The sequence below is a fragment of the Morchella importuna genome (genome assembly GCF_003444635.1).
Source record: "Morchella importuna strain M04M26 chromosome Unknown Morimp01GS024, whole genome shotgun sequence".
Taxonomy (NCBI): Eukaryota; Fungi; Ascomycota; class Pezizomycetes; order Pezizales; family Morchellaceae; genus Morchella; species Morchella importuna.
The window spans coordinates 530,979-543,890 of NW_025763421.1; the positions used below are offsets into that span (position 1 = coordinate 530,979).

The 12,912-nt window shown below is 45.7% G+C and overlaps 4 protein-coding genes across 4 annotated transcripts; 1 reads left to right on the forward strand and 3 right to left on the reverse strand.

The window, feature by feature from the left end:
* Positions 1 to 758: 758 nt before the first annotated feature.
* Positions 759 to 1,560, reverse strand: LAJ45_07573 (uncharacterized protein; the record flags this gene model as incomplete). The annotated part of the gene is made up of 5 exons (XM_046117129.1): positions 759 to 851; positions 902 to 955; positions 1,009 to 1,221; positions 1,276 to 1,323; positions 1,387 to 1,560. 5 exons carry the CDS (start codon positions 1,558 to 1,560, stop codon positions 759 to 761), a joined length of 582 nt encoding a protein of 193 aa, XP_045969774.1.
* A 4,752-nt stretch (positions 1,561 to 6,312) lies between these two features.
* On the reverse strand, positions 6,313 to 6,954 carry LAJ45_07574 (uncharacterized protein; the record flags this gene model as incomplete). The annotated part of the gene is made up of 1 exon (XM_046117130.1): positions 6,313 to 6,954. The coding sequence occupies one exon, from the start codon at positions 6,952 to 6,954 to the stop codon at positions 6,313 to 6,315; it is 642 nt and encodes a 213-aa protein (XP_045969775.1).
* Positions 6,955 to 8,807: 1,853 nt separating this feature from the next.
* On the forward strand, positions 8,808 to 9,527 carry LAJ45_07575 (uncharacterized protein; the record flags this gene model as incomplete). The annotated part of the gene is made up of 1 exon (XM_046117131.1): positions 8,808 to 9,527. The coding sequence occupies one exon, from the start codon at positions 8,808 to 8,810 to the stop codon at positions 9,525 to 9,527; it is 720 nt and encodes a 239-aa protein (XP_045969776.1).
* Positions 9,528 to 12,032: 2,505 nt separating this feature from the next.
* Positions 12,033 to 12,721, reverse strand: LAJ45_07576 (uncharacterized protein; the record flags this gene model as incomplete). The annotated part of the gene is made up of 4 exons (XM_046117132.1): positions 12,033 to 12,226; positions 12,290 to 12,332; positions 12,392 to 12,547; positions 12,635 to 12,721. 4 exons carry the CDS (start codon positions 12,719 to 12,721, stop codon positions 12,033 to 12,035), a joined length of 480 nt encoding a protein of 159 aa, XP_045969777.1.
* Between the last annotated feature and the right edge of the window lie 191 nt (positions 12,722 to 12,912).

Here is a 12,912-nt window from a genome sequence, read left to right on the forward strand (position 1 = left end):
GGCTTTTATTGGCTTCGATTGGCCTATTCGCCACCGAACTGGTTTCGTCGTTGACCCCGAGACGACTGTATACAACTTTCTAGTGGACTGTTAAAGAGACAACCGCATTTTTTTGGCTTATGTCATCCGGAGTATCATGCAGTTATCAACACCAGTTTCCAACAGCTCGAGTATTTTGCCCTGTTTTAAACACGTTCTCGAGTATCTCACGGGACCCTGGTGCGCACTCTTAAAGGTGATATGGCGGCATACGGAAGTGGAACAATTGTGGCTACAATAGGGCCTCATGGGCCAATAAGATGGCCCATTTCTAGCCATTCTGCTGCATTACTGCCACGGATCAGTCAGGTTTGCTTTTCTGGGGGTATAAATGGGTATAATACTGTTCTACTTTGTTCAGTCTTGGCGCATTTTACATACAAAAATACACAATTTCAACTTCCTAAGGCTTTACAACCCAGACAGATATTAAAATTCTGCAATGATAGAACTAAATTTCATCACTAGTACTAGAGTTCTATCATTACACTTTTTTTTTACAATTTTTCGTCACAAAGTTATAAGCCGTTGACATTTCGTCGCGATCCGCTACCTTTAAGCGTGAGCACACCATATCTCATTCAATTAAAACACAAGTAACACTGTGCTCCATTGAACCTTAGCCCAGCAGCAATAAATCTAGCAGCACTCCAGAATAATGCCTTATCCTAACCATTCTATAGCTAACCAAACCCTAATTGCAACAATATGATGCGGTCCTAATTGCTCTTCTGTTTGTCGTTAATGTCCGCATTCTCCGCGCCCCTCACAGTCTCCACATTCTCCTTGTCTATCACTTTCTCAACTTTTGCCTAACATGGTATCAGCAATGTGGAATTAGTAATTTCTGGGTCAGTCTTACCAAGGCCATTGGAAAGTAGGCATCTACCACTTTTTTTGTCGTCCACCCGGCGAACTAAACACTCTTGTATCAGTAATGATGATTGTTTAATCCCAGTGAGTACTTACTCCGAAGAAACCGGTGAGAACTGTAACCATAATTCCAAGTTGCCACCTTAAAAGCCCAACCGTATGCTTCACATCACCAATCTCACGACGCACATCACCAATCTCACGACGCACATCAGCAAACTCACGATGCACATCAGCAAACCCGTTCGCCATTTTCGTAGAAAGCTCGCCAATAGACTTGTTGACTTCGGCTTTGAAATCTCCGTGATCCTATGATTTGTGTAAGTAGTTTACATACCAGCATTGGATATATGCGGAATATACTTTGATGAGATCCATAACACGATCACCTAACTTGAAACTGTGATCCGACTATGATCATCACAATGGTCTGTTAGCGGAGCCAGTGGATACTATGTTATTTGTAGAACCAACCAAGGGTTTTCCCTTTGCTGGGGCTGCCTCTTCTTCCAACTGGGGATTGTGATCGTAGGAATCTGTCATGTTCATCCTACGTTGGACTGGCTGGCTTCCGAGGTATCTGATGACTCGGATACGTATCGGCAGGGCAGCTCCGCGTTGCATAAATAGTCGGGGCATAGGGACCATAATTGCGTTTGATTTGCTGAATCACACTCGCTGGCAGCTCTTTAACCAAGTTGTCGCCACTCCGTTATGTATCGCTATGTCGTGTTCGATCACTGGTTGCGAAAGGTTGAATGGACTTCGTCCCTTCTCACCCACAGAGGGCGGGAAACCCTCCCTCTAATACTTACTCAGCTTGCGCAGCTCTAATGTGCTTTGTGGCCTGCTTGGCAATGTTCCGGAACATTTTGGCACGTTCTGAATTCTGCGCCGCGAAACCTATGAAATACTTCCACCGTTCCGCTATTCTCGTATCGTACGCCCTGCTTACTCGTCCCTCGTTGTAGTACGTGGCGTATGATAAGGCTTAACATGTGGCTGAATAAGTGGCTAAGGAAAAGGTGTCTAGACAAGAAGCAACGTAAGAGAGAAGCTACACACTAGATTAGTCTTCTGTATCCGTAGTTCATCGTCACCAATACATCGTCTGTCTTGTCTTTAGTCTACGTCGAGTTTGATTGATCGTCATTTTGTGATCAGTTGGAACAAGACTCTAGAGAATACAGAAAACAGCCAGCATCGTTTATCGCGGTCGCTCCGCTCAGAGGGTCCCAGATAAATAGTAGAATGACATTTTGCGAAAAACTAAAGGTATGGTGCGCACACTCTTGAAGGTGACACGGCGGTACCTGGAAGTGGAATAATCGTGGCTGTAAGGTGAACTCCAAAGCTAATGAGAGGGCTTATTCCTAGCTACTTTGCTATATTCCTGCCGCAACTCACTTCTGAGGGTTATAAACGGGTATAATACTGTTCCACTTTGCTCAGTCTTGGCGCTTTTTACATAAAAAAAACAGCCAGTTTCAAGCTCTAATAACTTCACCACTAGAATAGATATCAAAAATCTGGAAAGACAAACTAAACTTCACCACTAGTACTTGAGTTTGTCTTTCCCGATTTTCTTTAACCTTTTCGTCGAAAAGGTATTAGCCATCGACTTTCCGCAGTTTTTGGTTGCCTTTAAGAGGGGGCGCACCATACATACAATGCCCCGGGGGGGGGGGGGGGGTTTCCTCCACTCGTTTCCTCCGCTCCTTGCTTGCTCATACTTTCAACAAAACCCGTACTACAGCTTAGATTTCTCGATCACTACCCAGTCTGTACCAAAGTAGAGCTTCACTTTGCCACTCGGATAGTTGTACCACGGAGACATTATACTCGCTAGCAAAGTCGGCACCAAGAAGGTTAACTTCGGTAAAGTGAGAGACCTCCGGCGACCTATGAACTGCGTGATGATATCCAGCGACCGTGACAGTCGTCGGTCTGTCTTCCACGATATCAAAAAGCTCACTCGTCTAGAGTACTTTAGTAGTTATATCTTTTCGCGGGAAGAGGTATTTACTCACCCGTGCCGAAAGGTAGGTCAATGGGGAACCACTATCCAGGATGAAAAAACCCAATGAGCCTTGCCCTTATGACCAACTGCTGGAAATATCATCCGCAGCTTCCGACCATATATATAGACATGATCAACTTTAAGGGCTTCATTGGCATCTGCCTCAGTCGCCTTCGCAAGGTACGGTATGCCTACTACCTGCGACACCTCACTTCGCAATATTTCATCATTGACGTCTGTGGTCAAGACATCAAACTCTTTCGGATCCACACCACCGACATCATGGATATAAATGTATTCGCCACGCTGTTTGGCCTCTTCCTAGAGCGTGCGGGTGAAATAGGCCTGCGGATCGACCTGCGAGGAAGAGAATCGTCGAGCGATCATATCGTAACTCAGGGGCCCGGAATACGGAGCTTGCATGCTATGGACATGGCGTGATGCGGTGCCGTTGGAGAGACGAAGACCGAGTCTGGATCTCCAAACAGCCTTGAACACTCGCCGGCTGAGACGCCTGAACGTGTTTGTCGCCATGACTGTTGCTTCCCAAATCACTAACCCGTGGTTTCCGTGCTATCGTCTTATCGCCTTTGTCCTGCTAGGAGTATGCTCTTCGTGGACTCTCGTCTTTGTCGCTTCGTTGATATGTGCTATCTCCGTTTGCCATGTCGTGGGGTTGAGCTTCGTCCCTTCCCACTCACAGAAGGGAGAACCCACCCTTCTTATACTCAGCTTGCGTTGGTCCCAGTGAAAATCACCTTCCTAATCTAGTAATTACTTGGCATGAAATCGCCCGGAAATGCCAAGACATCATATTATGCCAGGCACCAGTGATGTATTCCTAATCGGGTAGTTATGTACTAAAGTACTTCATAATTAGGTAATTATTGGCCCGGATGGTAATTTATATGCGACATTTGGTCAGCCTCTCACCAAAAACCCAACTTTTAGAAATTCAGTACCTAGCTCAACAACCACAAGAGATAAAATTAATCGGGCTCTGTTACAGTATTATTTATCTCTTCTTCTATCACCCTACCTTATATCCTAGGTTTTACGGCGTAAAAGTGAGAACGTTTCGGATGCAGGGATGTGTCCGGAACGCTGCAAGCCAAGCTCCAACCAATTTAACCCTGCGCCACACCCATGTGCCCTCCGTTCCGCCAAGGCTCACTTGGGGAAAGTAAGTATAAGAGGGTGGGTTTCCCTCCCTTCTGTGAGTGGGAAGGGACGAAGTCCTTCAACCTCATGCCTTGACAGACGGAGACAGCACATATTATCTACGGTGACGGGATTTCTTGGTTTCATCGAACAAGCAAGCAAGCAACAAACATGTTTAGGCTCCTCAGCCGGCAAGCGTTCAAGGCTGTTCATAGGCCCGGTCTTCGTCTCTCCAACGGTACCGCATCACGGCAGATTCATAGCATGCTACTCCCTTACATTGGGCCTCCGAGTTACGATACGATCGCTCGACGCTTCCCTCCGGACGTCGATCCACAGGCCTATTTCACCCGCGAGCACCAGCAAGAGGCTAAAGAGCGCGGCGAATACGTGGATATCCATGATATCGGTGGCACAGATCCAGAAGATTTTGATGTTTTGATTTCGGATGTTGATGAGAAATTGCGAGGTGAAGTTGCGGAGACAGTGGGGATACCGTACCATGCAGAGGCGACAAAGGAAGATGCGAATAAGGTGGTTGAAATCGGTGATTGCTATTTATACGGCCGGAAGGTTCGGACGGTATTTCCGGCGGTTGTTGCTCATGATGACCGTGCTCATTGGGTTTTTTCATTATAGACACTGGGTTTCCACGTATCTTTCAACTCAGGTAGGTGCTCATAATTGTGAAAAGGAGGCCTGCTAAGTACTCTAGACGAGCGACCTCTTTGGTATCAAGGAAGAAAAACTCGGATCGACTACCGTCAAGCTCGCTGGATATCACCACGCAGCTTATAGGGCGCCAGGTCCTCACTTTTCCCAAATTAATCTTCTTGGTATCGACTTTTGTAACGCATATAACGTTTCCCCGTTGTATGATTTTGAAAATTCTAGGACGAAATTATACTTTGGTAAAGGGTGGAAGATGGTTAAGGAGTCTAAGCTGTAGTTCTGTGGTTGACGCGAGCAGGCAAAGATTGGAGGAAGCGAGTTGAGGAGAGACCGGAAATGCAATTAATTATTAACTGATTTACGTCCTCCTTTATACTATGAATAAAGGGGGCGTAGCCATAGTAAAGAGTGAGCGAAGCGAACATATACGGAACGCGCACTGTGCATCTGGAGAACGTTCCGTGTGCAAGGATTAGGTCTGGAACGCTGCAAACCCGAATCAGTCCATAGTGGCTCTTGAACGATTGAAGACTTCATAGTATACGGAGGTTTAGAATTCTGGAAGGGGAGCCATGTGGATATTTGTGTAAATACTTAGTGAAAGTGAATGTAGTAGCTCTCTCCATTACACTGCGGGTGGAGAATCGTAGTGTAGTGTAACGGCAGCAATAATTGATGGTAAGAGGTCTTTGTGCTGCTAATGAGTGCGAGATAGTGAGCTGACACATGGTGCCTAGTTAGTACTAAAAAGTACTCATAATAGATGTATAATCTATCATAAAATAATAACCTACACGTAGATAGTAAACTGCAATGCACCTTAAAGCTAGAAAAATCTTGATGCCAAAATTCGTTATGTGTCACTTGGTCCGAGTGATGGACGATTCATGGCTAATGAGATCCATCCCTATTCAAATCCTTTATTACACCTACAGCACAAACTACATCTCATTAGTCCATCGAGTTCTCTCACAAAATATTCGATTGAACACCATTCTCAGCTGGCAGGCTGTACTATATATAGGTCGTAGACTAAGGGAGATATATTGCACCTTGCACCGGCCAGGCGGATAGTCTCCATGCCTCATCTCTCGTGAGAGAAGTGTGAAAAATCTGATAACTAGTACGTACATCCATCTCTAGAAGACAATTGCAATGAAGCTTAAAAAAAATTCCTACAAAGAATTATTTCATAAATAACATGCTCGATGGGAAATAGACAATAAGGTGCTTTGCTTGGGTCAATGTAGGTGTATACTACATGTATAGGCATACACTAATTCACTAAACAAGATCGAAAGAAAAATGCATGCAGTCAGGCCTTCTTCCGTAAATCCGGCACATACTTTACACTGATATTTGGCGGGTGTTTATAATTTGAGCTTCAACCGCAAAGAATTTTTTATTAATCACTGAGTAGTACTGACAACTCCGATAATAGTAGCAATTTATTCCGTATCATCAAAATCCTCTCCTTCCGAAGACGCATACGAGTAGCGTATGAGTTCAAATAGTCTTTATAAAGGCCTTGCCTATCTTCTCATCCTTCAAGATTTGGTTGAGTTAATTTCCAGCATATCCACAACCATCTCCCTTGCGCTCTTCGAAACCTCCCGAATCCACTCCATGACTACTACTTCTCTAGCTTCGCTCTCATCATCCTTCTCACCAATCTTCTTCACCTCATAAACATACCCCCTACACAACGGGCAATGCCAATAGTCTGGAAAATGACCGTCGTACTGGATTCTAGCACGCCACATACCCTTCGCACAGTCTTTGCACGACGCATGGACACAATCACAGAACTTGACACTGATCTGGCGGCGCCCACAGATAGTGCACAGCTTATCATCAGAGACGTCGGGCTCAGTAGCATCGGAGGCAGTTTCTGAGGGTGGAGCATGGTAGGCAAGGAAGCCCTCATCGTCGGAGGTGAAACTATCGGTCTCGAGGAGCTGGGTACGGCGTCTGTGGATTACGGCGATGAAGCTGAGGTTATGATCATGTTCCCACCCAGTGAAAACGGATTCCATATCGTTGAGAGTGCTGTGAATGATGTCTTCGTAAGCTGGCGGGCTGGAGGTGAGGGAGGTATTTATTGAGGAATCGACTGCATCGACACTGGTATTGAAGAGGGCGAGGAGGCGGGCACTAAGAGATACTGGTTGATCGTTTGAAGTGCTCATCTTGAGAGTTATTGTGGATTGAATCTTCTGAGTGTGGTTGTTTTGATGAGTAGATAAGTGGTGAAGTGCCTGGTGTGAATAATAAATTTCAGAAGGCAGTTACTAGTGTCTTATATACATATACAGTTTGAGGCATTCAGTTTTTTCATGTGGTCACGTATACTATATTCAAGCCACAGCATAAGAGCTTAGAAACATAACGCACTTGAAAGATTCAGAACACGACACCTATACCACATCAGCACACCCATCCGCTGCCCAAATCTTTCAAGACTCGGGACCTATCTTTTTCAGCCATTGGTTGTTCGGATACCGCCTCGCATATTCTGGTCATCCTTTACCATAATCCTCATGCTCGCTGGCCACATAACCGGCATGTACCTACCATCCTACACCCCACCAGCACCCATACATCATCATCACCACCACCACCACTCGCACATACCAATGTACGCAAAACTCGTGACCCTTCTCCTCATGGCGGCACTATGGTATCGAGGCAACTACACTTGGCTCACCGCCATATCCCTCGCATGGGTAGGGGGCCAGAAAGTCAGGGTCTTCTACGGTCTACTGCTGCTGCTATGGCTGTTCAGATTGAGGATCTTGGACATGGTGTGCTATATGGGGCCGAGAGGATGGGGATGTATGGTGGTCTATTTGTTCGGGTTAGATGCTGAATGGTAGCGGTACTGAGCCTAGGTTGGCTTCAATGCGACACTATAACTAGGTGTTAGTTATAGATTGGTATGGATACTAAGGTGAGAATAATGCAAGCACCTGTCCGGAGTTTGACCACAGGCTTGAGTGACCAAGATTATAACCATAGATAATACCCCCACAGTGAATCAGATAGAAATGGAAAATCGCGAATGTGAAGTTGAAACCCGAGTCACAGTGCCAAGTCTGACCTGGCCTGACTAAAGGCTGTTTGTATGGTATCAGTACGTACAATAGAAACATACCACTTGATAAATCCAATTCACTCATGAATAACACGTATTCATGGTGCGAGCACTGTGATCACATGATCTCACTCGGCAGCAATGCTGATCTTCGATCAGAGTTTTTTTTTTTTTTGTTTAATTCATTAATTGCATTCTTTGATCAGAGTGAGAATTTGGCTGTGCGAACGGTTTTATCAGATTGACACCCGCCATAGAATGCTTGCTCTCCCCACTGGTTTATTTCATATGACATCTACTGGAGATCTTCCGGTGTGCCCATTGGTGCCAAGCTGAAGCTGCCCTCAGGTATTATACCAATTTTCAAATTACCAAGAAAGATTGGTCACCTTGCAACATGACAACCAATTAACTGTTCCACTTGAACGAGTGATATTCTGTGATTATACAACACAAGCCCGCACTGGATAACACTCAATTCAATGGAGAGATGTTCTAACAAATATTTTGCTTGTAATTCTAAATCACAAGGCGATTAATGCTAGACACATGGGGTGTCTTTATAATTAGTAGTCATAAGTAATTGAACAGTTTCAGTACATAATGTAGTAACTACAAGTATGACACCAAAAGGATCGAGTTTTGCTCGGTATTAAAATATGTACAACCACATATACACACACGTACCATGATGGACTTGCCACCAATTACGCGTTCTCCTCCTATCATTTGAGTAACACCCCGCATGCGCGAGAAAGAACTCCACATTCAATGGCAACTCCCAAAGAGTGTTTCATGTTCCCCAAAGCTGACAATACCGGGAAGACTCACCCGGGTCTGTATATATAGCCCTCTATCCCGCTGTAGCTAGCAAAGTTCAAACTATCAGACATTCAAACTCCAAATCCGCTGAACCGGTAACAACAACGTACTACAGCTCTTAACTCAATGGACGACGACTTGCGTGAGCATGAGGAACACCCTGACGACAAGGAAGTGCGGGAAGAAGAACGCCGCCAGTATATAAATGAATGGGTTGAGAGATATTCGTGGGATTACAATTGTAATTATGACAGGGACTCTGATGATCCAGAGCCCGACTACCCGAAAGGCGATGACGAACTCAAACCCGAGCACGACATATCTGAGGACGATGAGAAGGCAGGCGATGAATATTATGATTCATATCTTGATTATATGGACTATGAAGATGAAGAGCCTGCCGTAGAGAAAGAGAAAGTAGAGAAGAAGGCTATGAGCTTCAATGATGTCATGCAAAAATATCCAGGCAAAGGTGAACGCAAAGTAGGGGTCTATAAGCCGCCGCCGCAATATGATCTGGGCTCCGAATCTGGGGATGGAGACCCGGAGTTTGTGCTAGAAGGGAACGTGTGTGGTGTGTGTAAGCGTAGAAATATTCAGGTTGTGTATGTAACGTGCGGCCATGGCGCTTGCGTATGCTGTGCAAAGCGGGTGTGGTGTAAAGGAAGGATGATGAGGTTTAGGTTTCCGACATGGCTGAGGTGCCAGGAATGTAAAGGTAAGGTGAATACAGTGAACCTCGTCAATGGGGAAGAGGTGATTGGAGTGAGGCTGAAGGTGTTGGAGTGGATTGTCCAAGTTTCGGAGAGGATTCAAAGGATGTGGAAGGCGAGGTATTGCGAGTGAAATTGATTGCGGTGGGTTTTTTGTGCAGCGGGGCAATGTCTGCTAATTTTGAGATATCTTTGTTGCTTAAGTCTTCAGTTTCTTTTTTCGCTTTTTATCAGCCTGTTAATTGTTTGCTATAGGCTCTTTTCTTTGAGTACACGAGAAGTTAAGTGGGTTGGTTTTCAGTATCTATTACTACGAGAATAGACGCTGTATACCCGCTCCACATCCACACCTAAGTGTTATTTACACTTTCTTGTTCATCTTTGATGTAGGTTCATTTGTTTGAGTTATCTAACACACTCTGTCTTTCTTTTAGTGTTTCTTTTGCGGGTTTACGGTTCTCTTTCTTCATACACCCTGTCGTTTGACAGTGTTCATGTAGCCACGTCATAGATTGAATGGAGTCTATGAGAATTTTTCATTCTTTTCCGGCGTTGTTGTTCGTATAGGTAGTAGTTATGCAGTTTAGTTATGATCGTTGTTTTCAAATTAAAGAGATAACCCAAGAAGTGGAGCACGAGTTCAGTGAATCTTTACGCCCTTAAATTGACGAATCGATTATAAATCTCACAAAGGCTTCAGACACAAACTGTCCCCATAGCAGTAGCGGTGCGACCATGAATGCACAAGAAGGTGCTCATTCACTAACTATCACTCGACAGTGTTCTAAACTCGATATCGTGACAGAAATAGCTGTAAACCCGGAGTCCTACCCGACCACAGTTCATGGGTTGAAGTACATATAAATAAAGCACCTTTTATATCTGAAAATATGCTGGAGTTGCAATAACGCACTGGTGGCCCGATTCGCCTGAGTTGAGTGGTGCCCTGCTGAAAGCTGGCCAACTTTTGTTCCTTCCTTGAACCTAGCCTTTTTCTTCTGTTTCTAGACGGCTCAGAATCCTCGTAGCTTCGCTGCTTCATATGCATCGGGAGGCTGCAGAATTTATCATTGATAAGATTTTCTAAAGATACACTCTAATCAGAAATTCAGCTGTGTGGTAACCTATGGGTATCTATCTCTCATGGAACCGGTGAGCCCATGAGCAAGGTGGTACTGTTGACCTCTGAGTTTTGAGTAGTTTCCAGACCCCACCCCCCTTGCTTGAGCGTCTCCTACGTGAGTGCTGGGAAGCATTGATACTGGACGGAGATGGGAGGGGAACGTTCTCTGTGTAACTGGTACTGTCATCAAGTCTTTCTCACTAAATATAGATAAAAATGGTCAGTTACAGCAAAAATTTCAGCCCCAACAAACCACTCAACCCAGAGCGGCTTCTAAAAGGATCGCTCCATTTGGAATCCTGCTGCCCCCTTGGCTAACAGCACGTGGCGCTGAGCCAGTGGACTAACGTGCATGGTTAAACGGATAAGGCGTACAGTTCCAAAATTGCGATGTCTTGTTGACGGATGGATGAGTAGGCGACGTTGGAAATTTGATAGCCCTTATCGTGGTGGTTGTGCATGATGCGCGGTCTACATAGAAGATACATGCAGCTGAGTGTCCTTGGCCGTCCTTGGCGGGACTCCTCCCACCATCGCCGCAACTACATGTATACTCAAACTCTCCTTCTACTCATCTCTCCTTCTACTTATCCCACCGTCCAAACCACAACCCAAACAACACCAGCACGAACACCCATCCATTCCAGAGCCGCAGCAGAGCGCGAGTGACATACCATGACGCACCGCCGCAGCAACCAGTACGATTGTCAACACATTTCATTTACCATCACAGTATCCGAGAATCCTACCTCTCTTATATACCTGCTCATTAGAGGGCATGGAAACAGGCCATTGGGATATAGGATAGCACGATCGCAACAATCACCAGTGCCCTACATATTCCCCTTACCAAAATGATATACAATGTCAAATCTTGTCCCTGAGGGCTCTTGGTGATTGGGAGCTGATACACACTTCTTGGGGAGATGTGGCCCGATATCTATAGCTATAGCATCCTTACCGCGATGGATCAATTCATATGGAAATACTGGTTGCTTACTAGCGCTCCAACAGATATTATGGGGCTTTTGCTGTGGCAGGGAGGCTGGCTGTTAATAGCCAGGTGCCTTGCATAAATCAACACTCTCCAGGACGGAAGAGAACCTAGAACAGCTGTGTCTAAAATAAAAGCAAGAGCGATAAGCATTCATGCGTCTGCTTTCTACCATACTACAAGGAAAAGAGCACGCAGGTAAGGTGTGGAGGTGTGTTGCCCTGAAGAGTGTATTTTGGATTTTGGCGGCGGAATCAAGGAGTGCAGTTCTCACGAATTCTTTGAGTGAACACTGATATGTATCCGTTTGAATCCTTGACATGTTTGCGGGACAAACCCTCCTCCCCCCCCCCCCCCCCCCGCGGGGGATAATCAATTCCCTCCCAACGCCTACAAAAAAACACGAAAGAACGAAAGGAAAAAAGACATACAGAATTACCCACTAAACCCATTACAATCACACACAATCACTCGACCACAAAAAAAAAGCATACCCAAACGCCACCAGGAACACCGTAACATCAAATCTGCGCCCGCAGCTCCTCAATCCAGCACCACACAACATACATGATCCAGAACTCGAGCAACCAGCAACATGCACCGACGCAATTCATGACAATTATGCTGAGCCCCGTAGTCTTGCATTCATCTTTTAGCTGGGCCTCGAGGTCTCTGTCGACGGCGAGGCGGGGGGGATTTGTCACTTTTTCTAAGGCTGAATCTTAGATCGTTAGTTAGAATGTAGGGAGCTATATAGTAAAAGTGGCGGAGGTGGTACCTCTTAAGAATGGTTCTGGTGTGTACCCGGCCTTATTTAGTGTCTGGGAGTCCATGGGTAAGTTGGAGTAAGTTGTGGGAGCTGTGAGGGGAGTAGGAAAACCTTGCTGCGGTGTGGTGAGAGGCGGGGTTGCATGCTACTCTCGCGGGATGGTTTTGTAGGCATTTGGAAGAGGTTGATGTACTGCTGACTCAGACGTCGGAGATCGAGGGTGGAGGAGCTATGTAGGTGGGCCATGTAATGACGTTCGTGACGGGGCTTTATAGCTAGTTAGTTGTGGAGAAGCATTTTGGGGGAACTTTGGCGCTTTAGAATAGTCTAAATGACTACTACATGTTTACCTACAATCTGGTGTCTGCGTAAAGCGCGGGTAGCTGGGTGTGTCTTCTTCTTCCTCCTCCCCCTCAGCGTCTTCAGCCTCCTCAGCTTCATGAGCTATCACCCCAGTCCAATGATCGGGTTGACATCATCAGCGCCCGTTTTGTGCAAGTGGCTGGGTGTGGCTTGCAGGGATGTTGCAACTTGCAGGTGTGACAAGACAAGCGCAACGCACGCATCCTCCCTCCCTCCTTCCTTCCTCTCTCTCTTGCAACGCCAACACCACCACCACCCACCACCACTTC